The sequence below is a fragment of the Molothrus aeneus genome, chromosome 6, assembly GCF_037042795.1.
Source record: "Molothrus aeneus isolate 106 chromosome 6, BPBGC_Maene_1.0, whole genome shotgun sequence".
In the NCBI taxonomy this organism is placed as follows: Eukaryota; Metazoa; Chordata; class Aves; order Passeriformes; family Icteridae; genus Molothrus; species Molothrus aeneus.
Window position 1 is genome coordinate 23,477,283 of NC_089651.1, and position 12,874 is coordinate 23,490,156.

Genomic DNA, 12,874 nt, shown 5'->3' on the forward strand with positions numbered 1-12,874 from the left:
TGGGGAATCAGTCAGGTCATTAGTCATAAAGAATTTGAGGTTTCATCCACCGAGCAAGTCTTTCAGTACTTTTAATGCCAGTTGAGAATTACAACTTCCATTTAAAAATTACACTTTTCATAAATACACTGACTTTAGCATTAAGTATCTTACATGCCACTGTATTGTATTTTAAATACAATGTAAACATCTCCAAATGCTGGCCATCTCATCTTTACCTGTGCAGTTTTTGGACGCTTGGTAGAGGGGTGGGGATGTAAGAAGGAAAAAAAGAATAGATGGATGAAAGAAAAATGCACTCCAAAGTACTTTGGCTGATGTTCCTGAGTTAGCCCTAGTACTTGTGCTGGTACCAAGGTCCTTAGTGCTCATTTTGGAGAGGGATCTTGTTCCAGCAGAACACGCGTGTTCTTGACACGCTGTGCTCAGGGCATTTGACAGTGGAAGGGGCAGAAGCCACGCGTTCCTGAGGAAAATACACTGTGGTTCCTTTGGACACTAATGTTAGATGGGGCTGTAAATCTGCTATTTTAGCAGTACTGTTATTTGAGCTCAGGGAGAATTACTCATCTCCTTTCACAGAGCAGGAGTTGCACCCAGAAGTTAGTTCAGAAGTGAAAGTTGATCCTGGCAGCTCAAACTATGACACATTTTGAAAAATGTACCTCTGGTGGAATAGTTAAAAGCTGCATGTTGCATACATCTCCCCATTAAAACAAGGGTATGTTAGTTAGCCAGATGAGTAACCTTCACTGTGTAAGAAGCTGAGAAAAACTTTCCTCTGCTTTCTCAGAATCTGTAAGAGTTTTCTTGGAGTCTTGCTGCTCAATTACAGCTAGCTCCTTTTGGAAACAGTTTGAGTAGTGAGTAAATAGCTGAATCCACAGCATGGAATAGCACAGGTTTCTGATTTAAATAAATTAATACTAAGAATGGGCTAATTCTTTGGCCTAAACCTCAGCTTAGATCAAGGTTCTTTTGGGAAAGGATGGCCTGAGCCAACACAAGACATGCCTGTTGCAAAAGTGTTCAAGCCAACTTCACTTAGCTCCTTGCCCTAAATTGGGTCTGAATTACACAGACCTGCAGCAATAGAGTTGGTGCGTAAACATCCCTTACAACTGGACAATAATAGGACCATGGAGGTACAGTTCAAAAAACAGCACAAAAAAAGACACAATCTTGGACTTAATCCCTTGTAAACAGAAGAAAAACAAATTGAAAGAACTGTCCCCCTTAAACCATCAATGATCAAGTTGCCAATAATTCAGACCTGGAGTTACTTGCAATGTCCGTGTCTGACTGGAGGCTGTAGCAGCGTCCCATGGGCTGGCATTCCGACAGCTCTGGCACTGCTCTCCACACACTGACATGCCACCTCTTCCTGGTGTTAACCCACAGCTCTGCCCAGGCTGCGCTTTCCAGAGTCTCTCCTCGCTCTCTCTGGGGTCACACGGCCCCATTTTCTTGTCTGGGTTTTTGTACAGATGCCCGGGAGGTGTTGAGTGATGGGGCCAAAGTGCAGAGGAACCCAGCCAGCAGGGTGAGGCCCAGGCCCCCCCAGGCACAGAACATGGACCAGCCATAGCCATGACTGATGTCCTCTGGCAGCCCATAGACGTAGCGAGGATAGCGGGATAGCTCAAAATTGATCCCAGCTACGCATGTGCAGAGTGAGATGATACAGCAAGTACCTGCAGGAGAAAAGCAAGAGGGTTCTACACTGCCCTCAGACAGGTTAATTATTCTCTGGTTTTTCCCTCAGTATTTTCAAAGTCATGCATTTTCAAAATCAAGAATTACCCTTAGGGGTTTTTCTGCAGTCATACTGGCCACTGTCCTTATAAGGCAGAGAAAAACAAAAAAAAACCCCACAAAAAAAAGAAGGGAAAACATGTAGGACTACAGGATACCTTGCTTTACAAATAACCAGTACTACCTTAGCACCTTTCATTGCAATTTTGAACTCAGTCATAGTGCATCATGCTTTGATTCTCCTGAGACTATTTCCAGTGTCTAATGTCATCAGGTTCCAGACAGTACTTGGCCAGTTTCTCTTACGAAAGGTAATTAGCTCACTGAATCCCAGGGCTGCAAAGTGCAGCACTTTTTGGTTTCCACTAGGAGCACCCACATTTCTGCCAGCTGTACCCTAGGCCCATAAAGCTTGCCCAGATTTTTGTCATCTGCTACACATTCACTGAACACCTGTATAGAGGAGAAAAAGCCTAAGAAGACACAAGGCACTCCAGTATGTTTAATGTACACTACTACACTAGACTCCAGGTCTATACTGCCCATTTTCAAGCTGAAAAACCAAAGTTCAGAAAAACTGGTCATACAGAAAGGCTGCTCCCACCCAGGACAAACAGATGTAACGCACCTGGCAAGCACTGAGCTCACATCCTTATCACTGGGCCAATGTCCTCCCAGGCTTGGCTGGTTTGGACCTAATCATTACATGAAGATCTAAGCATCTTTGAGTACCAGAAAGGTGCTCCACTTTAACTTATGTTTTTTTGTTATGATTCCTAGGGAAAACTGGGCTGAGCTGTCTGACAGGAGCCACAGGCTGCACACTTGGAGCAAGCCAGAGGACTGTGCTATTTGTGCACATGGTCCCCGTGGCTACACACCAGCCCTCTAGAGCAGAAGGCTCCTAGACACACATTAGGGTCTACCAAGAAACATGCAGTACCCACGCAAGCACAGGTCCTGCCCAGTGCTGGAAGCAGTAACTGCACTGTGCTGACATTTTGCTGCACTAAGTAACTGCTTCATGTAGTTGTGGTGGGCTGACATTACTTTTATTTTTACAAGGCAGCAATAATGTGGTGACTTGAGGAGCAGAAGCAAAAGGCTCTCACCTCCCATTAGGAAGAGCAGCCCAGCCACGTACTGCATGAGCTCCTGCTGTTTGCAGCAGCCCAGCACACCAATGATCCACCCAAACAGGATGATGGAGACTGCCATGCCAATGAAGCCAGCTGTCATCCTCCGCAGATCTGAAGAAAAACCAGAAAAGGAAGACAAAAGACATGAAGATGGCAGTACCTAGAGAAAACAGCCAGTGCAGAGGCCAGATGTGGATTTACTGGTTCTAAAGTTTATATTTCAACCATGGACTTCTCCTCCCGTAGCTTCTTTGAGGTAGTTTGCCCATTACACTGAAACTAAGGGAATCCATCTAAAATGGCTCCAGTGTGCTGCACACTGTGTAACTGGAGAGCATTTCTGTCCAAAGTACCAGCCAAAGCATGGGACAGAAGGAAGGGGAGAAGGGGTACATCACAAACTCATGTTAGTACTGCAAAGGCTGCCTTTTTTTTTTTTTTTTTTTTTTTTTCTGTGACATCTTTCTTTGGGATAGAGTTTGTTGGGGGGAAAATTTTCTGCTGAAAATGGAAAAGCAACAGGGGACACTGGAGAAGACTAAAGGATTAGTGCATGGGAGGCACACAGTGTGAACTGAAAAGAGGAATAGTGGGAGGACAGAAGCAGACAGCAGATCAATACAGTATTATGGGAACAACTCCAGTAACAAGCTCTAAAAAAAAGCTTGGGTACCAGTGTCATGAACAGCACTTTGCTTTCCATAGTAAAATTGCCATTCTTGTCTCCTCCTAGTTCAGTCTCCAGCTGAACTAGGATTTCCTTGGCACTGACTCTCACATGACAGGGGCTATGTTGAATTATGTAAGCAATAGAATAAAAAAACAGAGAGAAGCAGGAGCAAAAAAAAACCTGATTAAATCATTCTCAGTCACAGGCTACAGGTCAGTTATCTGTGTGGGAAGGACTTGGGCGTAAGGCAGCTTGTGGGCCAGGTGCTGGTGCAAAGACAAACTGAGATGTTCCCTAAAAGAACTGGTCACCAGGGGGTTGAATCAGGTCACTGGTGTGCACACAGAAAATTGCAACAGGATCTATACAGTGATGCAGCACTCTGCTGTAAGCCAGCTAGGAACTGTCTGTGCTCAGATCCAGAATACGATGACATCTTGCAAATCACTACATACATCTGTATTCCTGAATTCCCAGCTTTAAGCCCCTCCACATCCCATGTCCCCTTCCAATCATACAGTTGGCTGCTTGCACTTCCTCACTAATCAATGTGTATCTATACTTAGAGCCCAGTGCCATGCTTAGATGAGGTGATCCTGAGCCCTCAGCTGGCACTGCATTAAGGCATTCAGCGATGCAAACATTCCTGAGCCTGCTCAGGGCCACTTACGGAGCGCGTGCCACTCATCCTGCCGGATGGTGTTGGTGATGTTGATGGGCAAGTTGCGAGGCAGAGAGCTGGAGGTGTAGTGGTACTTCACAGCCGTGCAGCGCTGAATAACTCCTGTGAAGAGACATCAGTGTGAAACAGCAGGAAAGCCCCCTAGCCTTGCACATGCTGCTGGGTTGGCTAGCCCAGCAAACCTTGCACAGGGGAAGCCTTCGCTCAGTAACAGGGCAAATGTAGCCAAAAAAGAGCTGTTTGCTTCAAAGGCTTTGGGATTAGGAGGGGAGAGAATCTACAAAGAAACACTGGCAAAGCAGGAGCCAGGTGTCTCTCCAAGCAGCAACAGCTGAAGTTAAACAGTAATGAAAGTCAGGAAAAACACGTCTAAAAGCTTTCTAGAGGAACTGCTGTGATCTTTTTTTGGGATGTCTAAGGAGATAAGAATGTGGCCAAGCACCAACAGGACCGCTTCATCTCTAAGAAGACAGAATTGTAACACTTTGAAAATTTTGAATGAATGCTGGAAAGTCAACTGCACTGGAGAGAATCTTTTGAATTCACTCCAATAGTCATTGGCTCTTTGCTTTACTTTCAGGGAACAGTAGTATCCAGGTAGAATACTATGTTTCCATAATAGCTTAAAGAAAAGCTGTACCCCAGATGTAAATGTGAACTTACAAGCATGCTCTTCTTGAAAGGGATTTTTAATTTAGAAATTGGGGGAGAATAAACATGGATGGTGGAGTAGAAGAGAGCAACCAGAAAGATAAAAGAGCTATATAGTAGAAACAGTTCTTCTTAAACAGTGGCTACAGGGCCATTACCACTATTTGAATGTTAGAGCAGAAGAACCATTCAAAAACAATCAACTGGCCAGTGAGCAATTAAGCTGGTGAACAATCACTAGCAGAGAGCTGCAGATTCAGTGATCAGCTTTGCAAAAGACACTAGAAAACCCAGAAGAATCGAGCTTTTTGTGGCTCCCACAGCAACGAGAAGCTTGATTTTGTTCTCTAACAATATTCACTGGGACTGTACTGACCTGGTTTCTGCAAGGATCTGCAAAGAGGAAGCCCTCATTTCACAAGATCAGAAGCTGCATTTGAGAGGCCCAGGCAATTCCAGCCAACAGGCCAGGGAGGGAAAGGTGATCTGAATTTCCTCCCATTTCAAGTGGGCTCCAATTCTCAGCTGTGCTTCCCACCACCCCTTCCCTTGCTGTGGCTCCCTGCTGCTTCTCCAGCAGCTCAGAGCACTTCCAGCTGCACACAATATACAGAGGTGCTGCCCTTCACCTGCAGCCAGTGGCCCTCTCCTGCTGAGCAGTGCTCCCTCCTTGCACCTACCTCAGGACAGGGCCCCCTGAGCCAATGATCAGCAAGACAACCCAGTGTCAGAGGGTGCCAGTGCATTTGCAAAGGCTGCAGACATCTGAGTTAAGAACTTAGGCCATATACAACATACCACAGTATCTAACCAAATGTCACCTGTGACTGCTGATTGAACTCAATTTCAATATGGACAAGATTTGCATGTATTGTTGAGAAATATGTAAATAGAACAAACTAATGACATCAGATTTCAGATTATAATGCACTGCATTCATTAAAAGTATTATTTATGCACTTACATTTCCTGATCATAAAAGTAGTACATATAAAGCAGCATTTTAAATAAGAGCAAGGATTACTATTTTTATAGCTCATTAAAGAAAAAGCAAAGACTAGAGACATACATCCCTTATGATCAAAGCTATGGACTTCTCAGCTAAGACATCACTAAGAAAAATATTGGCTCTTTATTATTTCAAGAGTTTAACATGTAAATTAAAACTAAAACCTCTCCACCTTCCCATACAAAACTAGAAATTTTTGGATATCAATTAATTCTGCCTCTGGTTTAAAAACTGTACTCCTAATCCTTTCTTCCCCAGAATGCAAAGTGATGATTTTATATAGTTAGCACATAACAATTATATTAAAACAGCAAAATTGCAAAAAAAAAAAAAAAGCTCAGGAGTGCACAGATTTCAGGGCTTTAGCTCAGTGCTGACCTCTAATCCATAGGCTTGGTAACAGCCTTTGATCACACCAGCACAAGCTCTTTTTCCAACAAGATTCCATTCTCCTGAGAGCACAGACTGGACCCATTCTAATGTGAGCCACCATAGGCAAAACAAGGGAGGCCTCTCTCTGCAGATCTTCTAGAAAGTTGAAATAGGCAGGCAAGAGAGTCAGGGACTTGGAGAAGCAGTGAGTGTGATCTCAGCTGGACACCTAAGCCACTTTCTCCCAGGAAATTTTAACACGCACCCAGGCACCCTTCAGAACCTCAATTTTGCATTTATCATCACTAGTCTGTGTTTCCCATTTTCTGAGTGAATCTCTAAGTCTCACTTGAAGAGATGCCATGTACTCAAATATGGCCAGGTACTCCACAGGACTGCATTTTAAGTCATATAACACCTTGTTCTCCAAGTACTCAAGAAAAAAAGTAAAAATCAAAATCAGGATTGCAGTCTAAAGTTATTGTTAAGTAAAAGGTGTTTCAAAGGTACTCCAGTATGTCCTTGGACCTGAGACTTACATACCTGAAATTGCAGTCTATAAAATAGGGACAGCATCCTGCCCTCCATTTCAGAAACCTGCTAGCAAAGTGATTTTCTTTTTTTTACAACACACTCAGACAAGTACCGTAAGAAAGCCTGTCAAAATTAAAACTTTTGCCTTCAGGCAAGGGCTTGAATAGAACAGAGTCATGCGGTGAACAAGTGTGTGTTGTCTGTTTTGGCACACAAGTACATTGGGAATACAGGACAGAAGGAGGCAGGTGCTTCCTTCTCCTCCAGGTCATTAGTTAACCATAAAGCACACATCCAAGAAAAAGGTTAGATGGACAGTCTGATGCCAGCATTTCTAAGGGCTTTAACAGAACACTGTGAGAGTCACACTGCATGTACAATTTTCTTGATTAAAAAATAAACATGAACGGCATCCAGCAGTGTCACACTGACACTTTCATGGCCCAGCTACATTCCTGTGCCTTCTCACAGCCAGCATTGTTTCTAACACCTCATCCTCAACATGTTTTTTTTTTACCCCTCAGGATTGCAACTGCAGACAGGTTCCCCTTGGAACTCACACAGCCCTTGGAAGAGTATACATGAGTGTCTCTGGATGAGTCCTTTCTCCTGACTGAAGACAAAGGATGGGAAAGGTCAGAGGATGCTTGCTAGACTAGCCAGATACCCAGGCAGAGCACAGGCCCCTTGTTCCTAAGCTTCCAGAAACATGGAAACACCAACCCTGCTGTGATACATTCAGTCTGTAATCCTGGGCTTAGCACACCCTGATTTTCAGTTTAGTTTTTGTCTCCAACGTTGAGACATGCAGGTTTTCTTTACACAATGTGCGAGAGGTTTATGAAGAAATGGAGGGGGTCATTTTCAATTCTGCTATGTGGCCCAGTATCAGAGCAGTTCAACTCTCACACAGCTGGGAGAGACCCCCTCCTACTCATGAGCAGCCACGGCCAGTTAGCAACTAAATACCATGTGAGGCCTGGCCCTCCCCTCCTTCATGCCCCAGGACCAATTGGCCATTGAAGCTTCCAGGCATTTTCCTACCATTTCTGCCCAGGATTGTAAGGAGCACCACGGCCATGCATTCACTCTGTCCACATTGTCACCCAAGGGCCACCAGATCAACTGAATCAACCTTTCTTTAAAATACCACAAGAACTCTTACAGATCCCACTGACAGAACATACTTACCAAGGACCATGACCAAACAGATCAAGTTTATTAAACGTGCCACTATAATAGATCCTCTACAGACCTCACAGGCAATCCTGTAACTCCTCCCACTTCTCATCAGTGAGAAAGAATGGGAAGTATAGACACCAGGACTGAGCAGTTTTCTCTGAAGGGCCTCACTATGGCCCCAAACTAGTGTGTTCCTCTGCTTTAGGATCCAGTGGCTCTCCTCACTTTCTCAGCTACATTGTGGTACCAAGAAGTCTTTTCAGTATATATGAGATGTACCAGTCCCACTCCAGAGACTTTTCAGAGCAAGCCTGAAAAACAATAAAATCCCTGGTTTATCAACAGTGATGAACCTTTTATTTTTTAATTCCTTCAGTTTAGGGATGTTAAAACACATGTTCAATGAGCCCACCAAGTCATCCAAAGCAGCCTGTTAGAATGGATCTTTCCCAATTCATCATCTTCTACTGTCACCATTTTGTAAGCAACACTTTTTTACTCTACTAATAGGTAGAGAAGACCCCTAAACAATATATAATGAACCCTTGCAGGACCTCACTACTTAAGAACAGTCCATGCAGATGGTTTTTGTAGCATCAGTTATTGAATGTGGAATCCACATAGCACAGGCTCTACAAGATGACGTGTAGTGCTCCTGTTCTTACACTCAGAGAACCTCCCATATGTGCACAGAGATCCTCTGTTTCCCCACCAAATGGCTCAGTTCTTTGCCTTCTATCTCTTACTTCTTGCTAATCTCCATTTCCCCCATGTGGTTTTTACATCATTCCTTCTTTTGCCTTTTAATTGTATTTTTAAAATGAAACTGTATTTTTTCACAGTTCCAAAATAGTCATTTTGCATTATAAGAGAAATCTCACATATCATTCCCATCTTACATTTAAACATTTCCCACCTCTCAGTTTTGCACTACATTTTCTGACTAGTTTTTTCCTTTTAAATATATGAAGTGAATATATTTTGTTTTTTTAAATATCCCAGATATATAAATGTATATGCATCATTAGCTACAATGCTCAAGTATGCAAGTTTCCATGAAACTGCTTTGTATTAATAGCAGTAGATTAGATGGACTAGAAATCTATGGAATTATCTATATGAGTATGTGTATTTATGGACTTAAGTCATTTATTCAGAATTCAGGAGAGATGCAGAAAGAAAAGAAATCTTATTCCAGAGAGACTAGAAAAAAATGGAGACTATAAACCCAAACCAAAATTACCATAGAACTGTGGGAAAAAATTTACTCCTCTTTCACTAGATTAAGGAATACTAGGAATAAAGAAAGGCACCACACATCACCAAAGAGCTAGCTGAAAACTTAATGCAAATTGAGGAGGAATAGGATTTTCAGCAGTGCACAGGAGCAATCTTCAGGTCACACCAGGGGAAAAAATACCAGCTTTTCCTTTTCAGAAGCACCAGATCTGGTATCATGCTACAGAGAACAGCTCAGATGCAGCCACACCTGACCATCAGTCAGAAAAGGCTGCTTAATCACAGTTGTCAGAGAAAAGACAGACACAGTGGGAACGAGGAAAGGCTGCTAGTAAAGCAGGTCAGGAGAAGGGATAAGAGAGTCATATCTATTTAAAGATCTGATTCTACAAGAACTATTATTAATAATTTCCCTCTGTAAGATGACACATAAATCTTTACAGTAGCAACTGCAGACCTAATAGGCAAAGAATATAAGGGGGGCAATGCTTTTTGTAGGGAAAGGCAAGGTCTTTTATTAGAACAGCTGGGGGAAAAAGGAAACAGAGTAGACAGAAAACATTTTGGATTTAGAGTCCTTCCAGTTTTACCCATCAAACACTAAGGAAGACCATTCACCACCCTGTAATGGCCTGCATACAGAATGCAGACTCTAGCCTCTCTATGTGACTTGTTGTGGTGTTGGGAAAATACCTCAGAAAGAGAAGTATTGATGACCAAACTAGTATTCTTCCCACCTGTTCCCCCATCTTAGCTAATCTCAGTGGGAACTGAAAGCATTTTGCTTGATGTGAAGCAGAAAAATAGATAAATATTTTACATGACAGCCACAATTAATAGAAAGAAATTAATGAGTTCCCTTTTAGTGAAAGGAGTTCAGCATGGAAATAAAAATGAAATGACATAAAATGGATCCTAGGAGAATAAATTGAGAAAGAAGCCAGGCACACAGCACTAGAGTTTCGAGAAGTAAGAGTCACTGCTGTGCATTGGAAAGAAGGGACAAAGACGAGCTGAGATTCACAGTGCCAGTCTATCCAGCCTCTGCTGTGCAGGACTGGCGTCACAGTTGGAAGCCAAGCTAAAGAACTGCTCTCGCTTTCTTAAGATAGCATTTCCATTTTGTGCCTCAATGGAAGCACTTTTCCCAACTCCTACTCTCTCTGTGCTAATATGTACCTGCTGGAACACTAAGTCCTGTTATTTATCATTAACCGTACATAACCCATTGACTTCATGGGTCAGCCCACTACATTATTTGTACCATCAAATGCAGGACTTTTATTTATACTTCATGGCCTGCTTGGCTTTGTACCATGTGCCACAATAGTAGAAGATCCATAGCTTTCTCTCCTTTCACCCTGGGGGCCCTGAGTGACATCTGCCACCATGAAAGCCTGGCAATCTTCTGCAGCAATGAGAACTCCCTCATGCTAGAATGGGAATAACAGGTCCCTTTTCACCTTGCTGTAAAAATCACAGTGCTATCAACAACACTGCATGTTTCTCAGCACTCAATTAGAAGGAACTGTCAGGGTTAGGAGGCCGCCCACTGAGTCGGGCCCTGCACTGGGCCCCCGAAGGGGCTCTCTGAGGACGCGGTCCCACCCAGCACTGCAGCATTTCTAGCAGAGAGGGAGGCGCACAGGACCCGGGATGGGGTCAGGGCCGCGCTCGCCGCTCTCTGCACGCCAGGGACACCGGGAGCCACGGCTCCACCGGGCTCCATCCGCGCCCGCCCGCCGGCCCGGTCTCGCCCCGGCAGCGGCAGACGCCGCCCCGCCCGCAGCCCCGGCGGCACCGCGCTCAGCACCACGGACAGCAGCGGGGCCGCCACCGCCCCCAGCCCCCGCACCTTTCCGGATGAGCTCCTCGCTGTCCGGCTCGTAGCCCGTGCGGTGGCAGCGCCTCCAGAGCCCCGACACGGTGGAGTTGAAGCGGCGGCCGCAGTGCGAGTCCAGCGCGGCGGAAGCGGCGGCGGCCGGGGCGGGGGCCGGGGGGCGCCCGGGCAGGAGCGCCCGCGGGGGTCGGGCGCGGAGCGGCAGGTGCGAGCTGGGCGCCGACATAGAGCCGGGCGGGTCGCTGCGCTTGTGGCCGAAGCCGCGGCAGCGCTCGCGGTGCCGCCGCGCGTCTGTCTCGTACCAGGAGTCGGTGCCGATGGCCACGGCCAGGAGAGCGAGGGCGGCGGCGGCCAGGAGCAGCCCGGTGCCGCTCAGCGCCTGAGCCGCGGCCGCCATCTTACCGCGCCGGGGGCGGCAGGGGCGGGCGCTTCCCTGCAGCCGGGCTGGGGCCGCCGCCTGCGGCACCGCCCCCGGAAGGGACGAGCCCGCGCCCCCCGCGCCCCCCGCGCCCCCCGCGCCGCGGCACCGCGCCGGCCTCGGTCCCCTACCGCGGCATCTCCCGGCACGGCCTCACGGGGGTCCCGGAACCGCCCCCGCCGCGGCGCCCGGGTCCTGCTCCGCGGACCGGGGGCCCCTCCCTCGGCGGAGCCCATGTCCAGGGCGGTGCGGGGATGGCCGCGGGCAGCTGCCGGGGATGGATGACCGGAGGAAGGGGTGAACGGACCCTCCGAGCCTTTCCGCGGCCTCCTCTGGCCTGGCACACGCCCGTCCCGATGGCTCGCCCGGGGCAGGGCAGAGACCAGCCCTGCTCAGGCCGCGGGAGCCAGCAGTTTTTCAAATCTACACGAAATGCAAACACCACCCGCAACATCATTTGTTGGCTTTTGGATTATGACTTCTCCTCCACCCTTCATTATCAGCTAATGGAAAATAAGGCCAGAAAAATGTCCATCTATTTTATGCAGTGAGAAGCAGATTAAATCCGAGCCATTAGTTAAATGCAGCATTTATAGGGGCACAAAATCCATTCTGATCCCGCTTGTTGTACAGGGCTTGTTCCTCCGGCTGCAGCACTACCACTCAGTCCCCAAAGCCAGTTGTTAGGGCATCGTCTCATCAATTGTGGCCTCCAGATAAAATGACCTAGTGATATGCTATGCCTAAACTACTAATTTAAAAACCAATTTTGAAATCCTTAGCTTTGGGTGTTTTTTGTTAGAAGTAGTTTTAATTGGTTCCCAGGAACAAATGCTCAACCGTAGGAGATTCTGATCCTTTCTCCCTGCCACCACCTTCCCCTTGACACTTCTTGGTCTCTCGGCCACACTGAGCACAACCTAAACACCCTCCCCAGTCCCTCTCCCAGCAACACTGCCCAGCACAAGGTACTGCTTATCTCCCCTGAGCACTCTGCCACAGCTAAAGCTTGTTCTAACCACATTTCTGCATGATCCTCTTCCGCAGTTTGCACTGGACAGATGGGATTACCATCCATGCAGCTGCACACTGGTGCCTTCAAGGCAGACAAATTGAAAGGGCTGCTGTCAAAAGAATTTTCTTACACATACCAGCTAAATTAAGTCTTCCATAGCAAGAATGAAAAATAATTTTCAAATACAATCACTGCTCTAGCTAACATGGAAAAATCCTTCAATTGTAATAGCTCTTTCCTGGAAAGATCCAAATAGTCACATTTCCTAAGTCTGCAATCCTATTATGTCACCTTACTCTCCATGTGAGCTGCTCTGGATACAGTTTCAAAAGACAGGGGCTTCAGCAACACCATCATCTTAGAAAGTT

At 46.2% G+C, this 12,874-nt stretch overlaps 1 protein-coding gene across 1 annotated transcript; it reads right to left on the bottom strand.

The window, feature by feature from the left end:
* Positions 1 to 53: 53 nt before the first annotated feature.
* Positions 54 to 11,475, bottom strand: LOC136557442 (transmembrane protein 178B-like). The gene is made up of 4 exons (XM_066551279.1): positions 11,089 to 11,475; positions 4,235 to 4,348; positions 2,868 to 3,005; positions 54 to 1,694 (listed from the first exon to the last, which is right to left on the bottom strand). The coding sequence occupies exons 1-4, from the start codon at positions 11,468 to 11,470 to the stop codon at positions 1,450 to 1,452; spliced, it is 879 nt and encodes a 292-aa protein (XP_066407376.1). The 5' UTR covers positions 11,471 to 11,475; the 3' UTR covers positions 54 to 1,449.
* Between the last annotated feature and the right edge of the window lie 1,399 nt (positions 11,476 to 12,874).

Coding starts and splice junctions, on each gene's coding strand:
- LOC136557442 (XM_066551279.1), bottom strand. CDS start 11,470: ATGGCGGCCGCGGCTCAGGCGCTGAGCGGCACCGGGCTGCTCCTGGCC. Junction 3,006..4,234: donor GGATGAGTGGCACGCGCTCC/GTAAGTGGCCCT, acceptor GTTTTTCTTCAG/ATCTGCGGAGGATGACAGCT. Junction 1,695..2,867: donor GCTGCTCTTCCTAATGGGAG/GTGAGAGCCTTT, acceptor TTTCTCCTGCAG/GTACTTGCTGTATCATCTCA.